This window comes from Orycteropus afer, unplaced genomic scaffold (assembly GCF_000298275.1).
Source record: "Orycteropus afer afer isolate SDZICR_OR568_19922 unplaced genomic scaffold, OryAfe1.0 scaffold00017, whole genome shotgun sequence".
Taxonomy (NCBI): Eukaryota; Metazoa; Chordata; class Mammalia; order Tubulidentata; family Orycteropodidae; genus Orycteropus; species Orycteropus afer.
In genome coordinates, this window is record NW_006921604.1 from 21,308,031 (window position 1) to 21,329,547 (window position 21,517).

The 21,517-nt window shown below is 41.2% G+C and overlaps 1 protein-coding gene across 1 annotated transcript in view; it reads right to left on the bottom strand.

Moving 5' to 3' along the window:
- Positions 1 to 2,375: 2,375 nt before the first annotated feature.
- UXS1 (UDP-glucuronate decarboxylase 1) overlaps positions 2,376 to 21,517 on the bottom strand; it is a 155,574-nt gene continuing 136,432 nt past the window's right edge. Inside the window, exons 11-15 of the mRNA XM_007959502.1 lie at positions 12,246 to 12,289; positions 8,108 to 8,168; positions 5,097 to 5,154; positions 3,505 to 3,608; positions 2,376 to 2,507 (exon numbers count right to left, since the gene is read on the bottom strand). Of these exons, the coding sequence (XP_007957693.1) occupies positions 2,376 to 2,507; positions 3,505 to 3,608; positions 5,097 to 5,154; positions 8,108 to 8,168; positions 12,246 to 12,289 (399 nt within the window). The remainder of the gene's footprint in view (positions 2,508 to 3,504; positions 3,609 to 5,096; positions 5,155 to 8,107; positions 8,169 to 12,245; positions 12,290 to 21,517) is intronic.

Here is a 21,517-nt window from a genome sequence, read left to right on the forward strand (position 1 = left end):
AACCATGAACCAATCCCTCAGTGCAGGGGCACCATAATCTATCCACCCACCAGTCCCTTTCTAGGAAAACTTCACTTTCCTCTTGTCCATTAATGTGCTTAATTTAAAGTTCACACAATTTCCCTGGATGCATTACTCCTTTCCTTAGAGTGAGCTGGACATAGCCTTTCTTCTCCTCTCCCTAGAAAATACAAATACTTTATGAAATTCATGGAGAAGAAAGTCAAAACAATGAATCTTACAGAAGAATTTCTGGTATTAGCAGGTAATTGTTGTGTTAGCTGCCAGTGTAGGCCCACGTACAATGGAACGTACAGTCTTACGGCATCTCCATTATCAGTTGCAGATAGGACCATTGTGAGCCCCAGGGTTTTCACTGACCGATTTTAGAAAGGTCTTTTTTCCTAGTCTATCTTAGTCTAGAAGCTCCACTGAAACCTGTTCAGCATCCTAGCAACATGCAAGCTGCTGCTAGCTGACATGTGAGAGCTGTGGATGAAGTGCTTCTGCTGGGAATTAAACCAAGGTTTCCCAAATAGAGGGCAAGAACTTACCATTGAACTACCAATAGTTCTAGCAAGTAATCAGGGAAGAGAATTCTGAACTCTAGGGTGGTCAGATACTCCCAAATGACACTGCACAGCTTAGCTCCACAAAATTCCCAGCTCTCCATGTCTACGTTCCTTCTTCAGTGTTTGGGGAGACCATTAGTAATTCAAAAAATAAGTTTCTTGGGTCTGTTCCTCCCCCTTGGTCTCCTTATCAGTCAACGGTCTATCACTTCTTTTAGACCAAAATAATAGAAATGAAAAATCACCTTTGATTGTTCCTTTTTTCTGTCACACCATGTTCAACCTACTGCTAACCCTAACGGTGTTGCTCTCAGCTCTAGGTTGGCTTTAGGGGAACTTTCATATTCAAGAAACAAGACCAGAGCTTCCCTGGCTCAACCACTCTAGAGATTCTGATTTGAAAACATCCAACTGAAAAAAAAACAAAACAAAAAAACCCTAAAGTGATTCTAACGGACAAATCTAGCTTATACTATAAACAACAACACATTTTTTACTGTGTTCTGGAAGTAGGTTGTCACAGGATCTTCCATTTTCATACACAGAAAAAAGGGTGCTGCCTACTGCCTACCTTTCTGATGCCTTTAGCTCCTTAGTATGTCTTCAGGTTTTTGTCTCTATCATGCACACCCCATTTACATGGAAAATGTGTTACTTTAACTTACATTGCTATTCGCCTATTTATTAGAAAAGGAAAAGTTCTAATATAAGCTGTGGAGAAATTCTTTTAAATCAAAAGCTCTCAAAATTTTCACCCAGTGACCCTAGTGCACGATCATTTTCTATAAGCCAAATGATACTCCTTTTTCTCCTTCTGGTCTTTGTTGCCAGTGATGGACCCAACATGTTTCTAACCTGGGTAGCTCAAGATCTGAAAACTTTTCCACACAGAAATTAATATTATATGCACAGATCTGGCCCAAGTAACATGAAAATCTTTTAAAGAGCTACACATCAAACTATGTATTATATGAACATGGATACTTTCAGAACATTCTTTTAAACTAAAGTCTCCAGTATTTTTCTCAGCAATCCAATGATGCACCAAGCAAAGCAGAAAACCAATTTTTAAAACTAACAGTCCATGACTGGTTTGTTTCAATATTTTATTAAAATAGCATATTCAACCACTGTTAACCAAGAATACGTTAACTATTTTTCCCCCCAGAACACATAGCACGACACAGTAGTGATTCCAATATCCTTAATCATGGTAACCAACAGAAGTATTTCAAAGTCACGTGTGCAACTAAAAACTAGACCTTGGAAAAATTCTGAATTGAAAGAAACATAAAGCTCTCAAACAGAATTCTTTTATCAGCCTGAACAATAAATGCCAGTGCTCCATCCAACTGACAACACTGCTAGTTTTCTCTTTTCTTTATGCATAGTATAATGTCTCATTTATAAGTACCCACTTTTATAAATAAAATTGGCATTTTTTCATTCCATTTAATGTTCCTTTTCAGCTTCACAAAGAAACCAGTAAATAAAACTGTCAATGACAGTCACAACATATGCTCTCACAGCAAGATAAAAAACTTGAAAATACGCAAAGATGCATCTACCCTATTTTACATAAAAAGAGAGATTTAAAAAGTGCAAGGCAAAATCTGCAGTTTTTTGAGGGGAGTTTTTTTAGGCACATCCATTTCTTTAAAGCAAGCTTCAGAATGATATTCCAGTTTGTTCTTCATGACACCTGTTTAAGTCTTTCTTCCAAAAAAATAAAAAGGAAAACAAACGAAAATACATCCCATCAAGTGTAAAACAGGGAGTCTCCTGTCCCAGGAAGTGAGGTTTTCAGTTATGGCGTGTCCGTCCTTTTTTTATTCTTGCAGGTTTTGGTTTGGGGATGTATTGATTATTCGCTTGGTACTCAAGTTCTTTCCGGAAGTAGTGAATTGCTTTATTTAAACCTTCTTCCAGTGGGACCTATTTAAAGAGAAAGTGAGAATGAGAGACAAGGTCACAGTAATGGAAAGTCTTTCTTGAAAGAAAGTAATAGCTTGTCCTTGCAGCTTCACAACAGAAGGAAATTTAGATTGAATTGTGTCCCTCAGAACTAAGTGTTAGAATCCTAACTCTGACTCCTTGGCACATAACAACAACATACCTGTGGGTGTAATCCCATTTGGGTGCAGAGTTGGCTTTGTTATGTTAATGAGGCCTATCATAGTAGGGTGTGTCCTAAACCAATCCCTTCTGAGATATTAAATTAGGCACAGGAGGAGGCAGACAGGAGAGAAGACACACATGCTCTCTGAAGACCTCAATATACCCATCTTGAGGATGGAAGGGGCAAGATGGAGCAGGAAGCAGGCCAGTGGGGCTCAGTGACGGAGGGTGGGACCAATGCTGGCTGAGGTGGAGAGAGAGAAGCAGTCACACATCTCAGTGGTCTTGTAGGCTAAGGCATCAGATTTGATTTAAGAACCAATAGGAAGATATGAAAGGTGGTTCACTTTTCTCCTGGCCCTTGAGTCTCCCTCATATTCAAGATGGTGTTCCACCTGGGTAATTCACTAAGATTGTAAAGCATGAAAGATTAGGGTCTTAGGAAGTTTGTTCACCCCATCATTCCACCTAACCTTGAGTGGCCAGACACATCATGAGTTGTCTAGAGACAGGCAGGACCAACAGGGAATAGAGGATCTGAATGCACTCTGCCCTTGATATTGCTGTCACGGGGTTAAACCATGCATGTGATTTCATTAAAAACAGAGCCAACAGTGGACCAAAGCCATTTCCCTAGTCACAGAGAATGAGATACAAACAATACACAAAAAACTATTTAATGGCATGGAGAATACTCTGCCTGCCCTGAATGCCTGAGCCCCGCTCACTCCAGAAGGGACTCCCCAAAAGGACACAGAATATGAGTGGTGGGGAGACCATTTTCCACAGACAGCAGTAACTCAGCTTCACTTACCACAGGCTCCCATCCCAGCATAAGCTTTGCTTTCTTGATATCTGGTTTCCTTTTCTGTGGGTCATCCTGGGCTTCAGAAAGAAACTGAATTTCACTTCCACTACCTGAGTTGTTTTTTTTTAAAAAACAAAACAAAACACAAACAAACAGTGAGAGACATCACAAACATCTGGGATGTAAACTTTCCCCATCTACCAGCAAAATGAAAGTCTAGTCTATAGAGTGAATTAAGGGTACAGATTACATACATGTATATCTATCTAATGAAGCCATTTAGCCACACTAGGGACTGTTCTCCTTAAAAGTCCAGGGAACATGTCTTAACAACCAGGGCCAAGTCTCACTTGGGTGCAGGTGACTCAGGTTTATGTCTAGCTCCATGAGAACTTGGTAAGTGGGGCATATTATTCTGGCACTAGAAGCCTGAGTTTATCTTCCTGTAAAGTGAGAGGACCTGCCCTACACCACTGCCTCAAAGGGAGGAGAATATAGTCAGTGAACAAATGCAGAAGTACCCACTAGATAAAAATCCAAAGTAGATGAAAATGGCTGATGTGGTGTGTGGTCATCAGTTACATCCACAGCCCCTAATAATCACAACTCCTGGTGTTCCTGCTCTTGTGGAGTCCCCTCCTCTGGAATCTCACCTGACCTTTAACTTGTTTAATCCCAAAGAATGCAGTGGATAACGACCCTGTGCCAGTTCTGAGCCTGCACCTTGTAAGACCCAGCCACTCATGGTTCTTTTTGAGCCCTGAACCAACATGCCAGACGTCCAGCTACCCTGATGGAGAGAACACACAGACAGCCAGAGAGAGTAGCCTGCTGTCCAGTATCCCAGGTGAGCCCAGATGCCTGCTGGCCTGCCAGACCCCTAATGGCCTGTCACTTGAATGAATCCACATCTAGAGACCACTGGCAAGACCAGTGGAAGAAACTCCTAGCTAAGGTGGCCAGCCCTGATCACAAAGTCTTGACCAAATAAAAATGATTTTGTTTTAAGCCCCTGTGGTATGGGAAGGTTTGTTGTACAGCAATTAAAAGAAACATAATGGTTATCCTGTGTTCTACTTATGATTCAGATTCACATTCTCAAAATGTTAACGTGCACTGCACATGGAGGATCTGGACAAAACACAAATTCTGATTCTGCAGGCCTGGGATAGGGCCCGAGATCCTGTGTCTCTAACCTGCTCCCAGAGCAAGGTGGGGTCACTCTCTCGTACTCTCTGAAATTCTATGCTCAGCATTCACACACCAAGCAAACAAGCCAGTGTTTGGAAATCCAATCATTTTTGCCCACAATGAATGATCTAACACAGTCACTTCTCAAACATGAGGAACAAATCTACTCTTGCCACTCTACACAGACCTGCAATTATAATCATGAACAAAACCAATTCCCCATTGTCATTATCTTTCCTTTACTTAATTAAAGAATCAGAAAACAATTAAGTGTTCCTGATAAAAAGTTGTGCATTTATCCAATTCAATTAGCTTGCATTAATTACACATTTTCTAGTCAAGGTGTTATCAACTGATAGGGTAAGCGCAGGCTGGATTTCACACATGAAATGATTCATCCTACTTACCAACAAGGTTTTTAATTAACTGAGCAAATTCTAGGATCGTGTGTTCTTCTGGGTTCCCCTAAGGAAGAAAGGTTTCTGGTTATAAGTGTAATTAAAACAACAACAACAAAAACAACATTGATGTGTTAGAAGATATTGTCGCTGATATCTTAAGAAGTCACCAGACTGTCTGGCTTCCCTGCATACTTTTACTGGAGCTTCAAGTTTCACTGTGCTCTGAACTCTTCAAAATGATGTTTACTCAACCTGGCAAAATGCTAACCGTACTTATCTTTACCATTGTCCTTCAGACTAATGATCATTTTTGCAAGAATATAAGTTAATATCTAATGAGAACATACATTCACTAGTTTAATTATCAGGACAATTTCCCTGATACAACCGTAACTTCATTGGCACTTTGCATAAAAGTTTGGATATACAACATTAGCTCCTCTATGAAAGGTATTTCCTTCTTGGTGTACTATGTTGACAATTTAAATTAATGCAAACTTGCACATGTAATAGAAATGAAATACACTAATAATAAATGTTCTGAGTAAGCCAGAGTACCATACTTGATACATTTTATAAGGTGAACTTACTTTCGTTGGGCCACCACTCATCAGTTTGTTGTACTGTACTGGCTTGCATGTTAGTTACTATGATGCTGGAACCTATGCCACCAGTATTTCAAATACCAGAAGGGTCACCCATGGTCAACAGGTTTCAGTGGAGCTTCCAAACTAGGACAGACTAGGAAGAAAGGTCTGGTAATCTACTGAATTACTGAATCTGAAAATGAGCCAACAAAAATCCTATGGATCATTAGATACTGTCTGAAACTTTGACTCACTTATTTTGGACACATCATCAGGAAGGACTGACTGACTGCTAGAGGGGAGGGTCAGCAAGGGCTAGGGAAACCTTCAACAAGATGGACTGATGTGATGGCTGCAACAATGATATCAAACATATCAATGACCATGAAGATGGAACAGATTTGGCAATGTTTTGTTCTGTTACACGTAAGGTCACCATGTATCAGAGACCCTCTACAGCAATTAACAGGAACTTGTGTAGAGGATGGGGGAAGCTTTAAAGAAAAACATTTTCCCTTTTTCTTTCTACTACTGCATTATTATAGCAGTCACTGGCCCACTCCCCTTCCCAATTCTATTTCTCTTATTTGTTCCCCCACCCATCATAAAGTTTGGTTTGGCAATCATACATGTATGCATATGTTATTTGTTTATTTATTTTATTATATACTATATATTATATATCCTAAGTACTCTATTGACAATTTTCTAGTTTAGTTTTAAAGCATGAAGGTAAAAGAGGCAGAAAGAGACCTGATGACCTGTGGCTAATTATGAATTCAAAGGAAGTACCGACTAGCAACGTATAGCAGGGATAGGAATTTTTGGGGAAAGTGGCCCAATTTTTATTAGAGCTCCTGGCAGACAGAAGCTTCACATCTTAGGGAAGATGGGTTTGTAAAAGAGATGGGAGTCCTCAAATGTCCCTGTGCTAAGGCCCTCCAAAATGAGAAAAGGAGGAATGTGGTATCTAAATAAAATAGTGTGGCTGCTCAGGGAGATCACTGTAAATGTGCACCTTTTAAAGGGCATGTAGCAAAAACGCAAGGGTAATAAGGATGACACAGGCCTTTAAAATGGCAAATGCTCAAAATGAATGGAGACTTGTAAGACAAGTTTTGTTTGGTTTTTAAATTTGCATTTAAAAATAAGCTTTGTCCAATAGTCCATCAAAGCAGCACTGGGCTGATACATGCAGCCTATCATGTGGCCACGCTCCCATTAGGGAGTGACTGCTACAGGAGCCTTGTCTTCCTACCAAGTAAGAATTTCCCACCAATGCAATGACAAATGAATGACATCAAATGTGCTTAAGACTACTGGTTGCAAAGAAATGTACAAATAAAGGTTTCTGGTTGAAGTGATATGGAAGAAGTAAGCAGGCAAGGCCACATCTATGAACTTGTAAATGTTCCAACATTAGAAGCAGTAGAGATGGTCGAGGAGAAGCTCTTGAAATAGACTTCAAGGTTTAGTCACCAATTAGTTTGAGGTGAGGCAGTATTAAACAAACTCCCTATAGCACTAATGGGCTCTAGTGTTTTGCCAATGACAGAAGCAGAATATCTAGTATAGTGAAAAATACAACCCTGGACACCTCATATTTTAAGAGAGAGAAGACAGGGCCAACAGTGCAATGGAACCCCAACATGACCCGATTCCTGCCTAAAAGAGTTCGATAGAGAAAATTTGGGACAATACCCTTCAAATCCTTAGAAAGCTATCACATCACAGAAGTATTAGACTAGTTCCTAATGGGCCCTGGATGGAGAAATAGGTCAATGAGGAAGAAGTGCATAGTGTAAGACTTGAGTTCAACATAAGGAGGAACTTTCTGCCAGTCAGAATTGATCAAAGATGGAATCAAGTGTTTTGAGGAGAAGCAAGTTCACTAGCACTGAAAGTGTTCAGGCTGAATGAGAGACGGGGCAAAACAACTTTAAGATCATTTCCCAACATGGAGGTTCTGTGGCTGCAAAAGGCAATGATGAGAAAAGAAGGTACTTTGTATAGCTGAATTACAGATGCAACCATTAACTCGAAAACTTTCTTTCTTAACCACATCTATTTTCTAAAAACTCATTTAATCAAGTCTTATAAAGCTTACTTGCCCATTAAATAACGTAAGATGAAAGCATTGCATGTAAAAAACGGTGCACTTACTACCAAAAAGGGCTTTATGAGTTTATGGGCCCTTCAGATGGAGGGAGTCAGCTTAGTGTTTATGATGTTTCTCATTAATGTCTTGGAGACTTTTTTTTTTTTTTGGCATACTCCTTTTTCCTCTCTAGTATTGAGCAAACAACAAATATACACGTGCAAATAGTGCTGATGGCCAATCAAGAAAAGCCTGGTGCTCCTCAGGGTTTCATAAAGGGATCAAATGCTCACCTGTTCTGGAGAGAGTGCGAGAGGAAATAAAGTACTCACCAGGTTGACAGGGCTGCTGACATTGCTGTTCATCAGAGCCACAAGCCCATTCACGAGATCGCTGGAAAAGAAGGAAAAGCCAGCTCAAGTGCTGTCGGCTTAACACACGTTTGTGCTCTGCACCAGATGCAAGCCGTGAGTAAGTTATCCACTCTCCCAGAATAAAACAAAAAGGAAAACCCCAACTGAAAACTGAATGTCAATATAAAATCCTACAAGTTCAGATGGTGTTTATAATGCTAAAGTATTTATGGATGAGATGATATGATGCCTAGGGTTTGCTTTCTGTGGGTGAGGGTGCAGATGAAACAAGATTGAAGGTGAGTGAGAGGGGCTGATTTCTCAACTTTTGTGTATTTCTGAACTATGACAACTGTTAAGATAGAAAAACAAATTAAAATATGCATACACACAAAAAGATGGAGTTTATACAAGTTTCTCATTGAGGTCCATGTTTAATATGAAGCCAAGGACCTGGCCCACATGAAATCAGAAGATCAAAAATAATAAGATCCATTGAGATGAAAGAACTTCAGTACATAAGCCCCAAACTGACAAACCACAAATAAAGCCAAACAACACTGATTGTTAAAATAAACTGGAACATTACTCCCTACTTCCCTAGCCTTTAATTCACACCCCACCCCCTAAATCACCTCATATGAAACCGTTGGGGATATCTGGATGTTTCAAATGGATTGTGATTGACTGGGCCATGAGGGTGAAGATAAGTAAGCAAATTTTCGCTTACCAAGGTTTGGTTCTTATTTTCAGAAGCTTTAAAGTGTGGCTCTGTTAAAAAAAAGTTACTTCGTAAAAATGACACCTCACTGCTACACGCAAACATTTTCTCTATTGTCTATTTTAATCAGCTCTGTTTCTTCAAAAACTTCAAAATGTCTCTCCTGGTGATCCAAATGAAATAAAGCTGAAAATGTCTCCCTCCTCCTCCAACCATCATTACCAGAGAGGAGCAGGTTATTATGGGTTATAATAAACTTTCAAAAGACAACCTGTGATGATTTTGGTTTCCTTCTAATTAAAAAACCAAAAAACTTTTGGAGGGGTATTTAGTAAACAAACTCTCTGTCTTGTCATTGGGAACAAATGAGTCCTTTATATGAACATGCTCACAGTGTTCTCTTCTCACACATCAAGCACAAATGCATGTAACTGCTGGCCCTTGATGGTTTTTCTTTTCTAGAAACTGGCAAAAAGTCACTTCATCACTATGGCAGTGATCATTAAGTCCCAATACATTCTCTTATGGCATGTGTCTGTGTATTATCCATAAAAAGACATTAAAAGCTGCCATTCCGTAGCATTCGTAACATTTTTTAATATTGAAACTAGAAGGAATTGACATTAAATTGGAAGATGACTGACTCTTATGAAGTCATTTCCATTGGGGGAGGACAGTGGGGGCAAGTTGGGCATCTTTTAGATAATAAACTGGCAACTTTTAAGGTCAAAATTGTATTAGATTACACTCATTTAACCTGAAGCTCTTGAAAAGTGTCATTTTGACAAAGTGACTTTTGAAAAACAAAACAAAACACAGCATGCCTTTCTTATGCAAATGAGGACATAACCTGACCGTGAAAATATCAAAGAGAGTCATGCCGACATGTCAATGCATATGATCACCCAGACTTCAGAAACCTGGAAATGCCGTATTAAGGCAGGCATGGATTTTGGCAAGTATTCATTTTGTAGTTGCTAACTACAAATTCAGACATATTTGTGCATTTTCACTGTGAAGTAAAAGATGCTCAGTTTCTAAAAAATAGGGTTATTAAAAACAGCAAAACTTTGGTAAAGTAATTATCTCAGTTAACTCTTGACTAACGCTGTATACTGGGAGAGTATCCAGGACCTGAGTTTGGTAAAATATTGATGCCTCATTATTTCAAACTCCATGAACATGAAACTCACATGAGAATATCATCAGCATGGGCAGAACACATAACTTTGCATTATTAATGAAAACGGGGTTTTCTAAGAGGATTATTAACAGTATCTCTTGTGCAACTACTTGAGCTCTCTTCCTGTGGTTTGTTTTTGTGTGTGTGTGATGTGGTTGTGCCTGTGAACTGTACCACTAAAGCAGGCCTGCTACTGTGGGCACGTTGTGTCCTGAGCTGGGAGAACGCTCGGCAACTTCAATGATACTGAAGTTTTAAAATAATTTAAGTTTCAAAATCTTTTAATCACTAGCACCAAAAAGCAACTAAAGCTATTTTTCAAAAAACTGTATTTGATGCCTTTGAAGTAAGAGTAAGAACTGATTCAAAGTAGCTTCCCTACTATTATACGAATTTTCATTAGGATGTTGGTGGTGTTGACATTAGAAAAACTTGGGGGGGCATTGATAAATGTAGTTCAAGGCATCTCAGTGTAAATGAAGACTGCAAGACTGCCTACAAAAAGTACATGGATTACAGGTGGGTGAAGTAGGGTGGATGAAAGCATATTATTATGAAAAGATGGTACTCAATACACAGATGTCCCATTAATATAGTCCAGTACAGAAACACATCACGATAATCACAACTTTCTCAAAGCACATGGTCCTGCATTAAGTGCTTTGAAGTATAAGTGAGGTCTGAAGGAAAAAAACAATCCCAGAGGAGGATCGGGGCCATATGCTGGTTAAATCATTCTTAGAATACTGTTTTCCTATGTGAGCAAAGAAGTGGGCTAGTTATATTACACTTCTGGGCTTTTGGCCTTGCTTCATGATAATGATAAAAACAACAACAACAACAACAGCAAAAAACCCCACCAAACTCACTGCTGTCAAATCAGATCTGACTCACAGTGAGGTTTTAGTTTGGTATCATTATGGAAGTAGATTGCCCAATCTTCCGAGGAGTGGCTGGTAGATTTGAACCACCAGCTTTCTGGTTAGCAGTTGAATGCCTTAGGCTCCATACCACCAGAGCTTCCAAGATAATGAGAGGTAGGAAGAAAAAGCACTGACCATTATATATATTTACTCACACCTTAAAAAAAAAAAAAACACTAAAAGTGAAGTGTAAGAATATTTTCAAGAAGAATTAACAGTACTTATTTTTGTTCCTTTTTTTTTTTTTTTTTTCTTACCAGTGGCTTCATTTCTCAAAGGGACTTCCATCCAGAGCCCTCACAAATCAGATGTAAGTATATAAAGTTGTTTTGCTTGAACAGGGCAAATGGAGGTGGTGGTGGGGGTCTTCCCAGACCTGTACCCCCTTATCTACTACTCATCCTTACAGTGTTCCCAGGATGTCTCTCAGACACCAAGAGCAGCATTTCCCAATTGATGGGAACTCCAGGGTATTTGTATTAAAGAGTGAAAACATATGGTACCAAAATACAGAATCGGATCTTACAGTGATTTAGGGCACCAAAAACATTCACAGAATTTATAATAACCAGGCAATACTAGAAAGTACTTTGCTATATCCAACTGTTTATATGCTGTATTTCTCAGAACCCAAACTACATTTAAAATTACTTCCCAAATGAATTGATCCACACAATAGTAGCATTTTAAGTATTTCCAAGAAAACAATAAAAATCACCAAACTTTAAAAAAGTTCTTCAAATATATTTTAATCTGCATTTAGTTGCAACACAAAGCATGACGATTTTGAACGTTCTATCTTACCCCAATATCCTTAATGAGGGCAACCTCATCCACCTCAGAAAGCCATGTTTGAAACAGGTCAGATATGGGATTTGTAGGTTTGCTGGGTACTTAAGGTCATCTCTTAAATCTGCTTGTTCTAAAATCACTCAAGTCACCCTCAGAGCTGAGCATATTTACCTATGAAACACTAGGTGGCAGTAAGAGATAAGCTATGAGTCTTTGGAAGCTGGACCACGAACTGCTATAACTAACCTGGCTTTAGTATATGGATATGAATGTAAGTTTTCACGGTTAAACAGCGATCTACAAGAGCTTTTCCATCTGATGATGATGACTGACTTTTAAGCAAACCAAATTACTAGTCATAAAAACAATAAATTAACTGATAAAACAGAAATTAGGCTGTTAAGTCTATGGACTTCTGTCTCCAAATCACTGCTCAGGCTAAGTTAACATCCATCAGGGTGTGCATAACACCATACAGACAGAGCAAATGTGTCTTACCTCACGTACTGGAATGCTCTCGTCTGAGATCCAGATCCATATACCTAGAAGGAAACTAAAAGTTAGGTCTCCTAAAAAAAAAATAACACACATACCATTTACCAGAAAACAGAGCTTCTTAAAATTCCAGGGAGAAAGACTGATCTCAAAATTGATATTCAAAGGTGAGCTGGTGCTGACTGGAAGGGTCTTGATGTACAACTCACTCTTTGTACTTCAAAATTATGCCCTAACAGTGAGAAGGTGGAAGAAGTATCTAGTAAATGTGTATGTGCATGTGAAGTCCTCTCTCAAATACACTGTCTGAAAGAATGGCTTATATTAGAATCTTAGTGTCAGGCATTACATCAGATTCCGGGGAATGTGATTCTAGAGTCTAGTTAGGGTGACAGACTCACATACAAATAGTAATCAATACACTTAACCAGGGGTTCTCAACTCTGGCTGCTCATGAGAACCAGCTGGGTGCTCAGCTCTGGACAATTCCATACAATCTCTGGAGATGGGGTCCAGGCATTTTTCTCTATTTTTAAATCTAGCTTGCCAAGTGATTCTAACCTGCAACCAAGGTTGAAAACCACCACAAGAAATTCTGGCTCTAAAAGAAAGAGGTGGCAGGAAGTAGGGCGTGGCCACACAATCTACTTAGTGCCCACTCTATGTTTCCATACCTCCATGTCTTCTTCATTCATGCTTTTTCCTCTGCCTGCTATAAGTTCATTCATTTGCTTTTCCTCCTAGCAAAATGTTACTCATCTTTTAAGGACCAGCTCAAATGTCACCTCCTTGTAAAGCTGATTCGCCAAGGAGAAAATGAACTGCTGGCCTCAGTGCTCAAGTCCTTTCCTCATCTTCTACCCTATATCACTCATGCCCATCTTTCCCCACCCCTGGCCTGAGCTTTCTGAGGACAGACCTGTGTCTGACTCATCTTGGCGGTACTGGTGCCCAGCACAGTGCCTGAACAAACACCTTGTAGATTCTGTAGTTGAGACCACTTAATGAGAACAAAGAAACTGAAACAGCAGGATCCTCTGAGAGACTGCTAACCCTAGTTAGAGTGAACAGACACATTAGAAGTCTCTCTTGCTTGTGACAGAAAGAAGGTAGCTGTGAAGAGAGACTGCTTTCTAAATCTCATTTTAACAATTTTGGCCTCTCCTCTCACTGGTCACTTGCCAGCAAAGAGGAGTCAGTAGTCAGCTATGGACAGCACCTGGCCCATAGGCTTTATCTCCCAACACAGCTTCCGAGAGATCATCCTACCGGATGTGAGAAGAGTAAGAAGGAAAGCATGCCTCCCATATCCTGAATGATTTTTTCTCCCACAACAGCTGAAGGCTTACAAGGCTGTTTTTGCTCTTTTCATAATTACATATATATGCCAACTGCATAGGTAAATTGGTGCTACCTATTTAGATTGTACTCTTAAGGGGAAGGCCACACAATGAGAAGGGGGCGGGGAATACACATTTATGGTGGTTTCCGTCTTTAAGACATAGAAAGGAACCTGCAGCAGCAAATCTCAGGAAAGGAGAATTGAGAAAAGATGTAGGTGGCCTCTCAGAAACAGACCTGCATTTTCTCAAAAGTTCTGTCTGAATCCAATTCTTCAGCCTCACTGAAACTGATGATACATTTGGGCAAGGCAGAAAGCAAGCAATAGGTCTGATCAAATAAAAGACAGACTTCAATCATACCACATTGCCAGTTCTAGCATTCTAGAAATCCACTCTCCATCCTGGTGGTACACTCTAAATTTAACTCTTTATTTTTTAACAATTTTATTTTAGAGATAAGGTCACTAAAGGTCAGTAGAGTGACTTACACCCCACCGAGTAAAACCAATCTTGACTCCCAGTTCAGTATTCTCTTCCCTACCCCACTGCATCCATTATTACAGAACTGCTTGCAGTTCTGCTTGCCAACTATGGCTTGCAAGCTGGCACTGGCTGTTGTCCTATTTCACAATCCTGCGGGTACCAGATTTAGGCAGGACTCTTTAATTCAAGCTACAGAACTCCCTAGTGGGCTTCATGGATAGGCCTGTGGTGTGCTGCTATCCTTCTGTTCATGTGCATATGTACTTGTCATTCTTGAGTTTGCTCAGTCAACACTGAAGGTGTACAGACATACCTCCGTGTATTTTATATGCATCTTCCAGCCATATTCAGTTAGGCTTACTGGCAATAAGGGGTCTCCTGGTATGTTCTGGAATGCTCAGACAACTTATTGCATATGCAGAGTACTAACAGTATTCGACAACGTCAGCAGAAGGCCTGGTCTTCAGTCCAATCTAAAGCTCAGCAGGACCCCTCAGCATTGCACCATTTCACAGAGCCGAGTTCACATGAGAAAAGCCAACAGCAACTTTTCGTCCCACTTCAACCTGCTGATCTCCTAGTACTGGAAGGAAACAACCCAGGACCTTGACTGGGATTGGCTGAGCGGGGCTGTCAAAAAATCCTGGCAAGCACTGGTCAATGAAATGAAAAAGGGAATTGTAATGTAGACACTCAGTAGCCTGAATTTCACTAATTCCAAAGGGAGATTTAGAGTTACAAACTGCAAAGTCCAAAAAGGCTACTAAAGACCAAAATAACCTGCATTTGTTGTGTACTACCCATGGCTACCTCATTCACAGTGCCTTCAGGTGGGACAGTCACAGTCAGGAGGTCAGGACGTCTTTAGAGACTGAAATGCAGGCACAACTCTCTCACATGACTCCTTCAGGGCCCTCTTCCCTCAGGATGCACCCAACCTAGCTGGCACTATCTTGGAGGTGTCCTCAAGGCTTGGAAAGTTGGGAGCACTGCCACAGATACCACACACGTGTGAGGAAACCCAACCTACTCTCCTAAGGTCCAATGATAAAAGCCCTCTGGTAGCCCCTCTCCTCCAGTCATCCGTGTGCTAAATTTCTACTGAAGATCTGCTTGATGTCCCTGTGGCAACTCGGTTAGGGGAAAGGGTAGTCCCCATCACAGGAGGAGACAATGGGGAAAGGGAACTCGTTTTGCCCAGGGCTGTGGCAGGAATATGCAGATCCATGGACTGCCAGTGCACAACTGCCAGGGGCTTTGCTTATGATGCAGCCTATGAAGGCATGCTCCAGGGTTTGCATTTAGTTAAGGTGCAACATGAATGGTGCCCCCTGGTGTTGGGTACCAAGGACTCTTCCTCCCTGGAATCCTTAGAAAGTGATGTTGGATTTTAGTTTCTATAGTTTCCAAAAATAAAACAAAACTCACTGCCATCGAGTCAGATCCGACTCATAGCTACCCTCCTTGGGTTTCCGAGGCGGTATCACTATGGAAGTAGACTGCCTGCCCAGTCTTCCCTCTGAGAAGTGGCTGGTGGGTTTGAACCACCAGCCTTCTGGTTAGCAGTCAAGTGCCTTAGCCTATATATACCACTAAAAAGGAGCCCCGGTAGTGTGGTGGTTCAAGCCATCAGCTGCTAACTGAAAGGTCTGCACTTGGAAACCACCAGCTACTCCACAAGAGAAAGATGAGGCAGTTTGCTTCTGTAAAGATTTACAACCTTGGAAACCCTGTGGAGAGGTTCTACTCTGTCTTACAGGGTTGATAAGAGTCAGAAGAGACTCACCGGCAGTGGGTTTGGTTTGGTTTTTGAAGATACAACAGTATTAAGAATGGTTATCATACCAACTTTGAATTGGCCTTAAAAGAATGGTTTCTTCAAAATCTCTCTTTGGGAAAAAACAGCAAGGTTTTCAAAAAGAGAGAGACCTGGATTCAAACCCCAGGTCTGCTACATCCTGGCTGGCCCTGGACAGCTTCATCTCAATGCAGTTGTTTTCTCATTTATCAACTGGAATAAATTACAATAATATGGCAAACAGAATTAAACCCTACTGTGAATGTGTGTGCACGTGTGTATATTTTAACCCAATAAATAAGCTTCATCTGAACCATACTCATTTATTTTTTAAATCTACTAAAAGGGAACAAAATATTTTCTGAGCTGCTATTTCATTCAACTTAAATAAAATAAAACTTCAGTGTATGACTTACTGAGTCAAGGAATATACTGCAAGTTTGCTAACAGGTATCTGATATGGCAGGGACTCAAGAGGCTAAGATGTGCCAAAAGAATTAGCTTTGCTAGGGGCTAAGACAACAAAGGGCTTCTGAAAAAGCAGCTGGAACGTAAGAGAACCTTAACCCAGTTTGGAAAAGGAAAGCCCACATACTGAGCCGTTTCCAGTGACCACAAAAGAGATCGTTAGTGTTATAAATTATATGTTAGAAAAACAGGAGAAAAGGAAAAAAAAAAAAAGAAAAAAGACAGACATCTCTTTATTTCTCTTCTTAAAAAAACAAAGTAATCTCCAAGGTGGGCAGGGTTGGGAGAGTCATGAAGTATGATCCTTCCCACAAGACTCCTCTAGACAATCATCTGGGAAAAGCTTACAAAAGAAAGAAATAGTCATTCTATTCTCAGAAATGGATAAAAAGGTTAGCAATTTCATCAAATTATTGATGGGAAAATATTCTGTGAGATAAAAGGAGAAGAAAACACATTCTAAAGGCTTCCCTAGGGACTTGTCCCTCCTTCCACCAGAGGTGTCTAGAAAAGACTAAACTACAGCATGTTTTGGAATTATTGCACTCATAGATGGCACCAGTGATCTTTTTACTTCTATCACTGGCACAGAAGCTTGCCTGGCATGAAGACAACACATTAATTATGACTCTCTGCCAATAATACATTTATTCTTGTGGCAGGCCAGGGGACTTGCTCTCCTACCTACCACTAGGGCCCTGGCTATTGCCAAGGCTGTAATAAATCAAGAAGTTCTTAGAAGCTTTTAACAGTTTACAAACAAAGCAGCTCTGATCTCATGATGTAAGGAAGTGTTACTGAGTACAGCAGCTAAAAAAAGCAGCAGGGATATCACTGAGGATGAGAAAATCTCAACAAAGCAACTAGATTGGGGGGGATCTCAGTTCTCCAGAACCTTGTTGTTGTTATGTGCCGTCAAGTCGGACCCGACTCATAGCGACCCCTCCTTGGGTTTCCGAGGGAGTATCACTACGGAAGTAGATTTTGCCCATCTTCCTTCCGAGGAGTGGCTGGTGGGTTTGAACTGCCAGACTTCTGGTTAGAAGTCAAGTGCCTTAGGCACTATGCTACCAGAGCTCCCTTCAGAACCTCAGGACCCCAAAAAGCCAGCAAAAGGGAAACATGGAATGATAGTACATAACACTTCGTAAGTAACAGTAGGGAGCTCTGGTGGCACAGTGCCTAAGGCATTTGACTGCTAACCAGAAGGCAGGCAGTTCAAACCCATCAGCCCCTCCTCAGAAGGAAGACCAGGCAATCTACTTCTGTAGATACACTGCCTCGGAAACCCAAGGGGTTTCTATGAGCCATAATCAACTTGATGGCAGTGAGTTTGGTTTGGTTTGGTTTTTTTGAACTAATAGTAAGCTTTCTGAACAAAATTCACTGAGTCATTTGTACTCATCATAAAGAAAAGCAGCCACTCATAAATGCAATTATTAATTCAATCACCATTCAGCAACGAATACAACAAATCACTGATGTCAAAATGTTTACACTCTAGCAGAGATTAGGGGATTAAAAATTGATACTTCAGTTAGTGATAAGTACAATGAAAATAAAAAGCAGGGTTAGGAGCGGTAAGAGTGATGGGTGGGTGCTATTAGATATAGAATGGTCAAGAAAGACTAATGAGATGATGACTGAGCAGGAAACTGAGAAAAGTGAAGAACTAAGCATTGAGAGAGAGAGAGGGTGCTGGTGCTCCAGTGGTGGAATTCTCGCCTTCCATGTGGGAGACCCAAGTTCGATTCCTGGCCAATGAATCTCGTATACAGCTGCTACCTGTCTGTCAGTGGAGGCTTGGGTGTTGCTATGATGCTGAAGAGGTTTCAGTGATACGTCCAGACTAAGAAGGCTTGCTGATCTACTTCCAAAAAATCAGTCAATAAAAACTCTATGGATCACAACATTCTGATACCATGTGTGCAGTGTAATCAAGAGTCAGGGCCAACTTGATGGCAACTAACTACAACTATAAGCCTTGAGAGCATCAGGAAGCACGGCATGGTGCTGTATGGGATGGGTCTGAGGAGAAGGCAGGGGCAGGTGGGCTTGGGTAGAGGGTGGCAGTAGGCGGGGTGGGAGTTTATGGACAGAACAGTGAGAATTGGATTATATCCTGAATAAGACAAAAAAATGATATTCAAGTTTTTAATTTCTGTTTAAAAGAATCATTCTGGGTGCAGAGCTGAAAATATGCTTAGTAGAGAGTATAAGACCCCTGTGGTATGCAGTGAAGAATTAACCTCTTACCCAAAGACAGGTCTGGCCTTTACCCTTGTGTTTCGAGAGGTGATCTACAAGACTTAAAGACTTTGCCACATCATCTAATAACATGATGATTTATGTTTGGGGTTTTGGACCACACAGTATCCACTCTTACCTCCATAGAAGATGGAGACTAAAGTCAGTCATGCAAGTGGTCAATCACATCTATGTGATCACACATCTATGCTGTCACACACATCATTGTCAGGAGGGGTTAATTGGCTTGTGACTCTATGGGCAGAGGATCACTGGAAGCTCATGGGGCCCCTCATGGGCCCTGCCCCATGTGCCGCTTCCCTTGTTGTTGTTGTCATGTGCCGTCAAGTCCGCCCTGACTCATAGCGACCCCTCCTTGGGTTTCCGAGGCAGTATCACTACGGAAGTAGGATTGCCTAACCTTCCTTCTGAGGAGTCGCTGGTGGGTTTGAACTGCCAGCCTTCTGCCGCTTCCCTTGGGTAATTTTAATCCATAGCCACGTGTTATGGTGGGCGACCAGAACAGGTAAGGAGGGTGGGGAACAGTCCCCAGGCGACATGGAGCAGCAGCAGACAGGGCTGGTGGCCAGCCGGAATGGGTAAAGGGAAGCCAAGGAAGTGAGCAGAGTGGCTGGAACATCTAAAGGAGACAAACTTGTCTTTCGGTTTGTCATACTGTGGTGGCTTGCGTGTTGCTGTGAGGCTGGAGGGTATGCCAGCAGCGCTGCACATGGTGGACTGGTTTCAGTGGAGCTTCCAGACTCACAGACTCGGAAGAAGGAAGAGGACATTCATTTCTCAAAGAACTGGCCAGTGAAAACCTTATGAATAGTAGTGAAACACTGTCCAATATATTACTAGAAATTTTTATGAGTAGCCCTGAAACACTGTCCAATACATATGCTTGGCAAAGTGGAGGGACAATGAAAAGGGGAAGGCCCTCGATGAGATGGACTGACACAGTGGCTGCAACACTGGGCTCAGGTATAGCAAGGGTCATGGAGCTGGCACAGGACCGGGCAGTGTTTTGTTCTGCTGTACATGAGTTCGCTATGAGTCAGAGACAACTCGACAGCACCTAACAACAACAACATGTGTTATAATAAACCACAACCATGAGTGTTAACACTTTTAGTGAGTTCTTTTAGCGAGTTCTGTAGGTCCTTCTACAAAGTAATTCCTTATTGAAAGTGAGGATGGCCTTGGGAACTCCCAACTTCCAACTAGTGTCAGAAGTGAGGGAAGTCTTGTGGACTGCTCCCTCTAATTTCACAGAAGACTAGGCTAATAAACAAGAGAAGTTGAGACCAAAGCAGCAGTGGTAAGAAGGGGCCAGATTCTGGAGCTATTTAGAAAGCAAAGCCTAAATCTGCAGGTGAATCAGATATGTGGTATGTGTAAGAGAGGAGCCAAATTTGGTAACAAAGCATTTGTCCTAAGGCACTGAAAAATGGAGTTACTACTTACTGGGAGGTGAAGGACAAGAACAGCCTGTTGGGGTATAGGAAACCTAGAGCTGGGATTTGAATTCACATTCCTCCTATAAAATGTGTCTTGCCCTGGGGGAGCCCCACCATTTTGTAACATAGTAAGCTTTTTGTTTTAATTGGTAGCAGAGTGGCCAACACATACAAAAACCAATAAACACACTGAGAACAGTGGTTAACCTTTCAAGACTGAATGATATTCTGTTTTGAAATTTTGTTGATACCATGTGTTTTCAGTAATGGAAGGCATGTTGAAATCAAGTGGAAAAATATGATTTTGATACAATTATGTGGGACACATATGTCCTAAGTGGACTCTAGTGGAAGGATTGGTAGAGTGAGGCCTGTTGCTTCAAATTCATGCAGATATACAGGTCCTCGTCAGGTGGTAGCACATATTACAACTGGGATAGCAGCTTCCCAAGAAAACTGGGAGGCTGAAAATATTGGTGGGCATTTTATGTCCCACGGGTCATTAAAAGCTTAAGACTGTGGACAGTGGGGCCAGGCTGCCAGTGTTCAAAAATAAGCAAACAACTTTTTGGCCATGTTTCCTTGGGAAATTTATTTAACCTCTGTGCTAAATTTAACCAGTATCTTCATCTGTAAAATGAGGGTAATATTACCTATATCCCTGAGATCTGTTGTTGTTGTTATGTGCCGTCGAGTCGGACCCGACTCATAGTGACCCCTCCTTGGGTTACGAGGCAGTATCACTATGGAAGTAGATTGCCCTATCTTCCTTCCGAGGAGTGGCTGCTGGGTTTGAACCGCCAGCCTTGTGGTTAACAGTCAAGTGCCCAAGCAGTATGCCACCAGAGCTCCCTGAGATCTGTCAGATGATTAAAACCAAACCATAAATCAAACTCACTGCCATTGAGTCGACTGTGACTTACAGTGACCCCTCCTTGGGTTTCCAAGGCGGTATTTCTGCGGAAGTAGATTGCCCAACCTTCTTTCCAAGGAGTGGTGGTGGGATTAAACCACCAGCCTTCTGGTTAGCAGTCAAGTGGCTTAGGTACTACACCACCAGTAAAATACAAAGACCAGTGCTTGGTATATACTAAACCATCTTTATCTAGATAAATGATGTTGTTGTTGTTGTTATGTGCCATTGAGTCGGCCCCGACTCATAGTGACCCCCTCCTTGGGTTTCCAAGGCGGTATCACTACGGAAGTAGATTGCCCAATCTTCCTTCCGAGGAGTGGCTAGTGGGCTTGAACCGCCAGGCTTCTGGTTAACAGTCAAGTGCCTTAGGCACTACCCTGTCAGAGCTCCTATCTAGATAAATAGGTAAATAATAAATAGATAGATGATAGATTTTTAAAAAACAAAGCAGTTGCCATTGAATTGATTTAGACTTATAGCGACCCATGTGTCAGAACAGAACTGTGTTACATAGGTTTTTTTTTTTTTTTTTTGCTTGGATCATATATTTATTGTGCCTG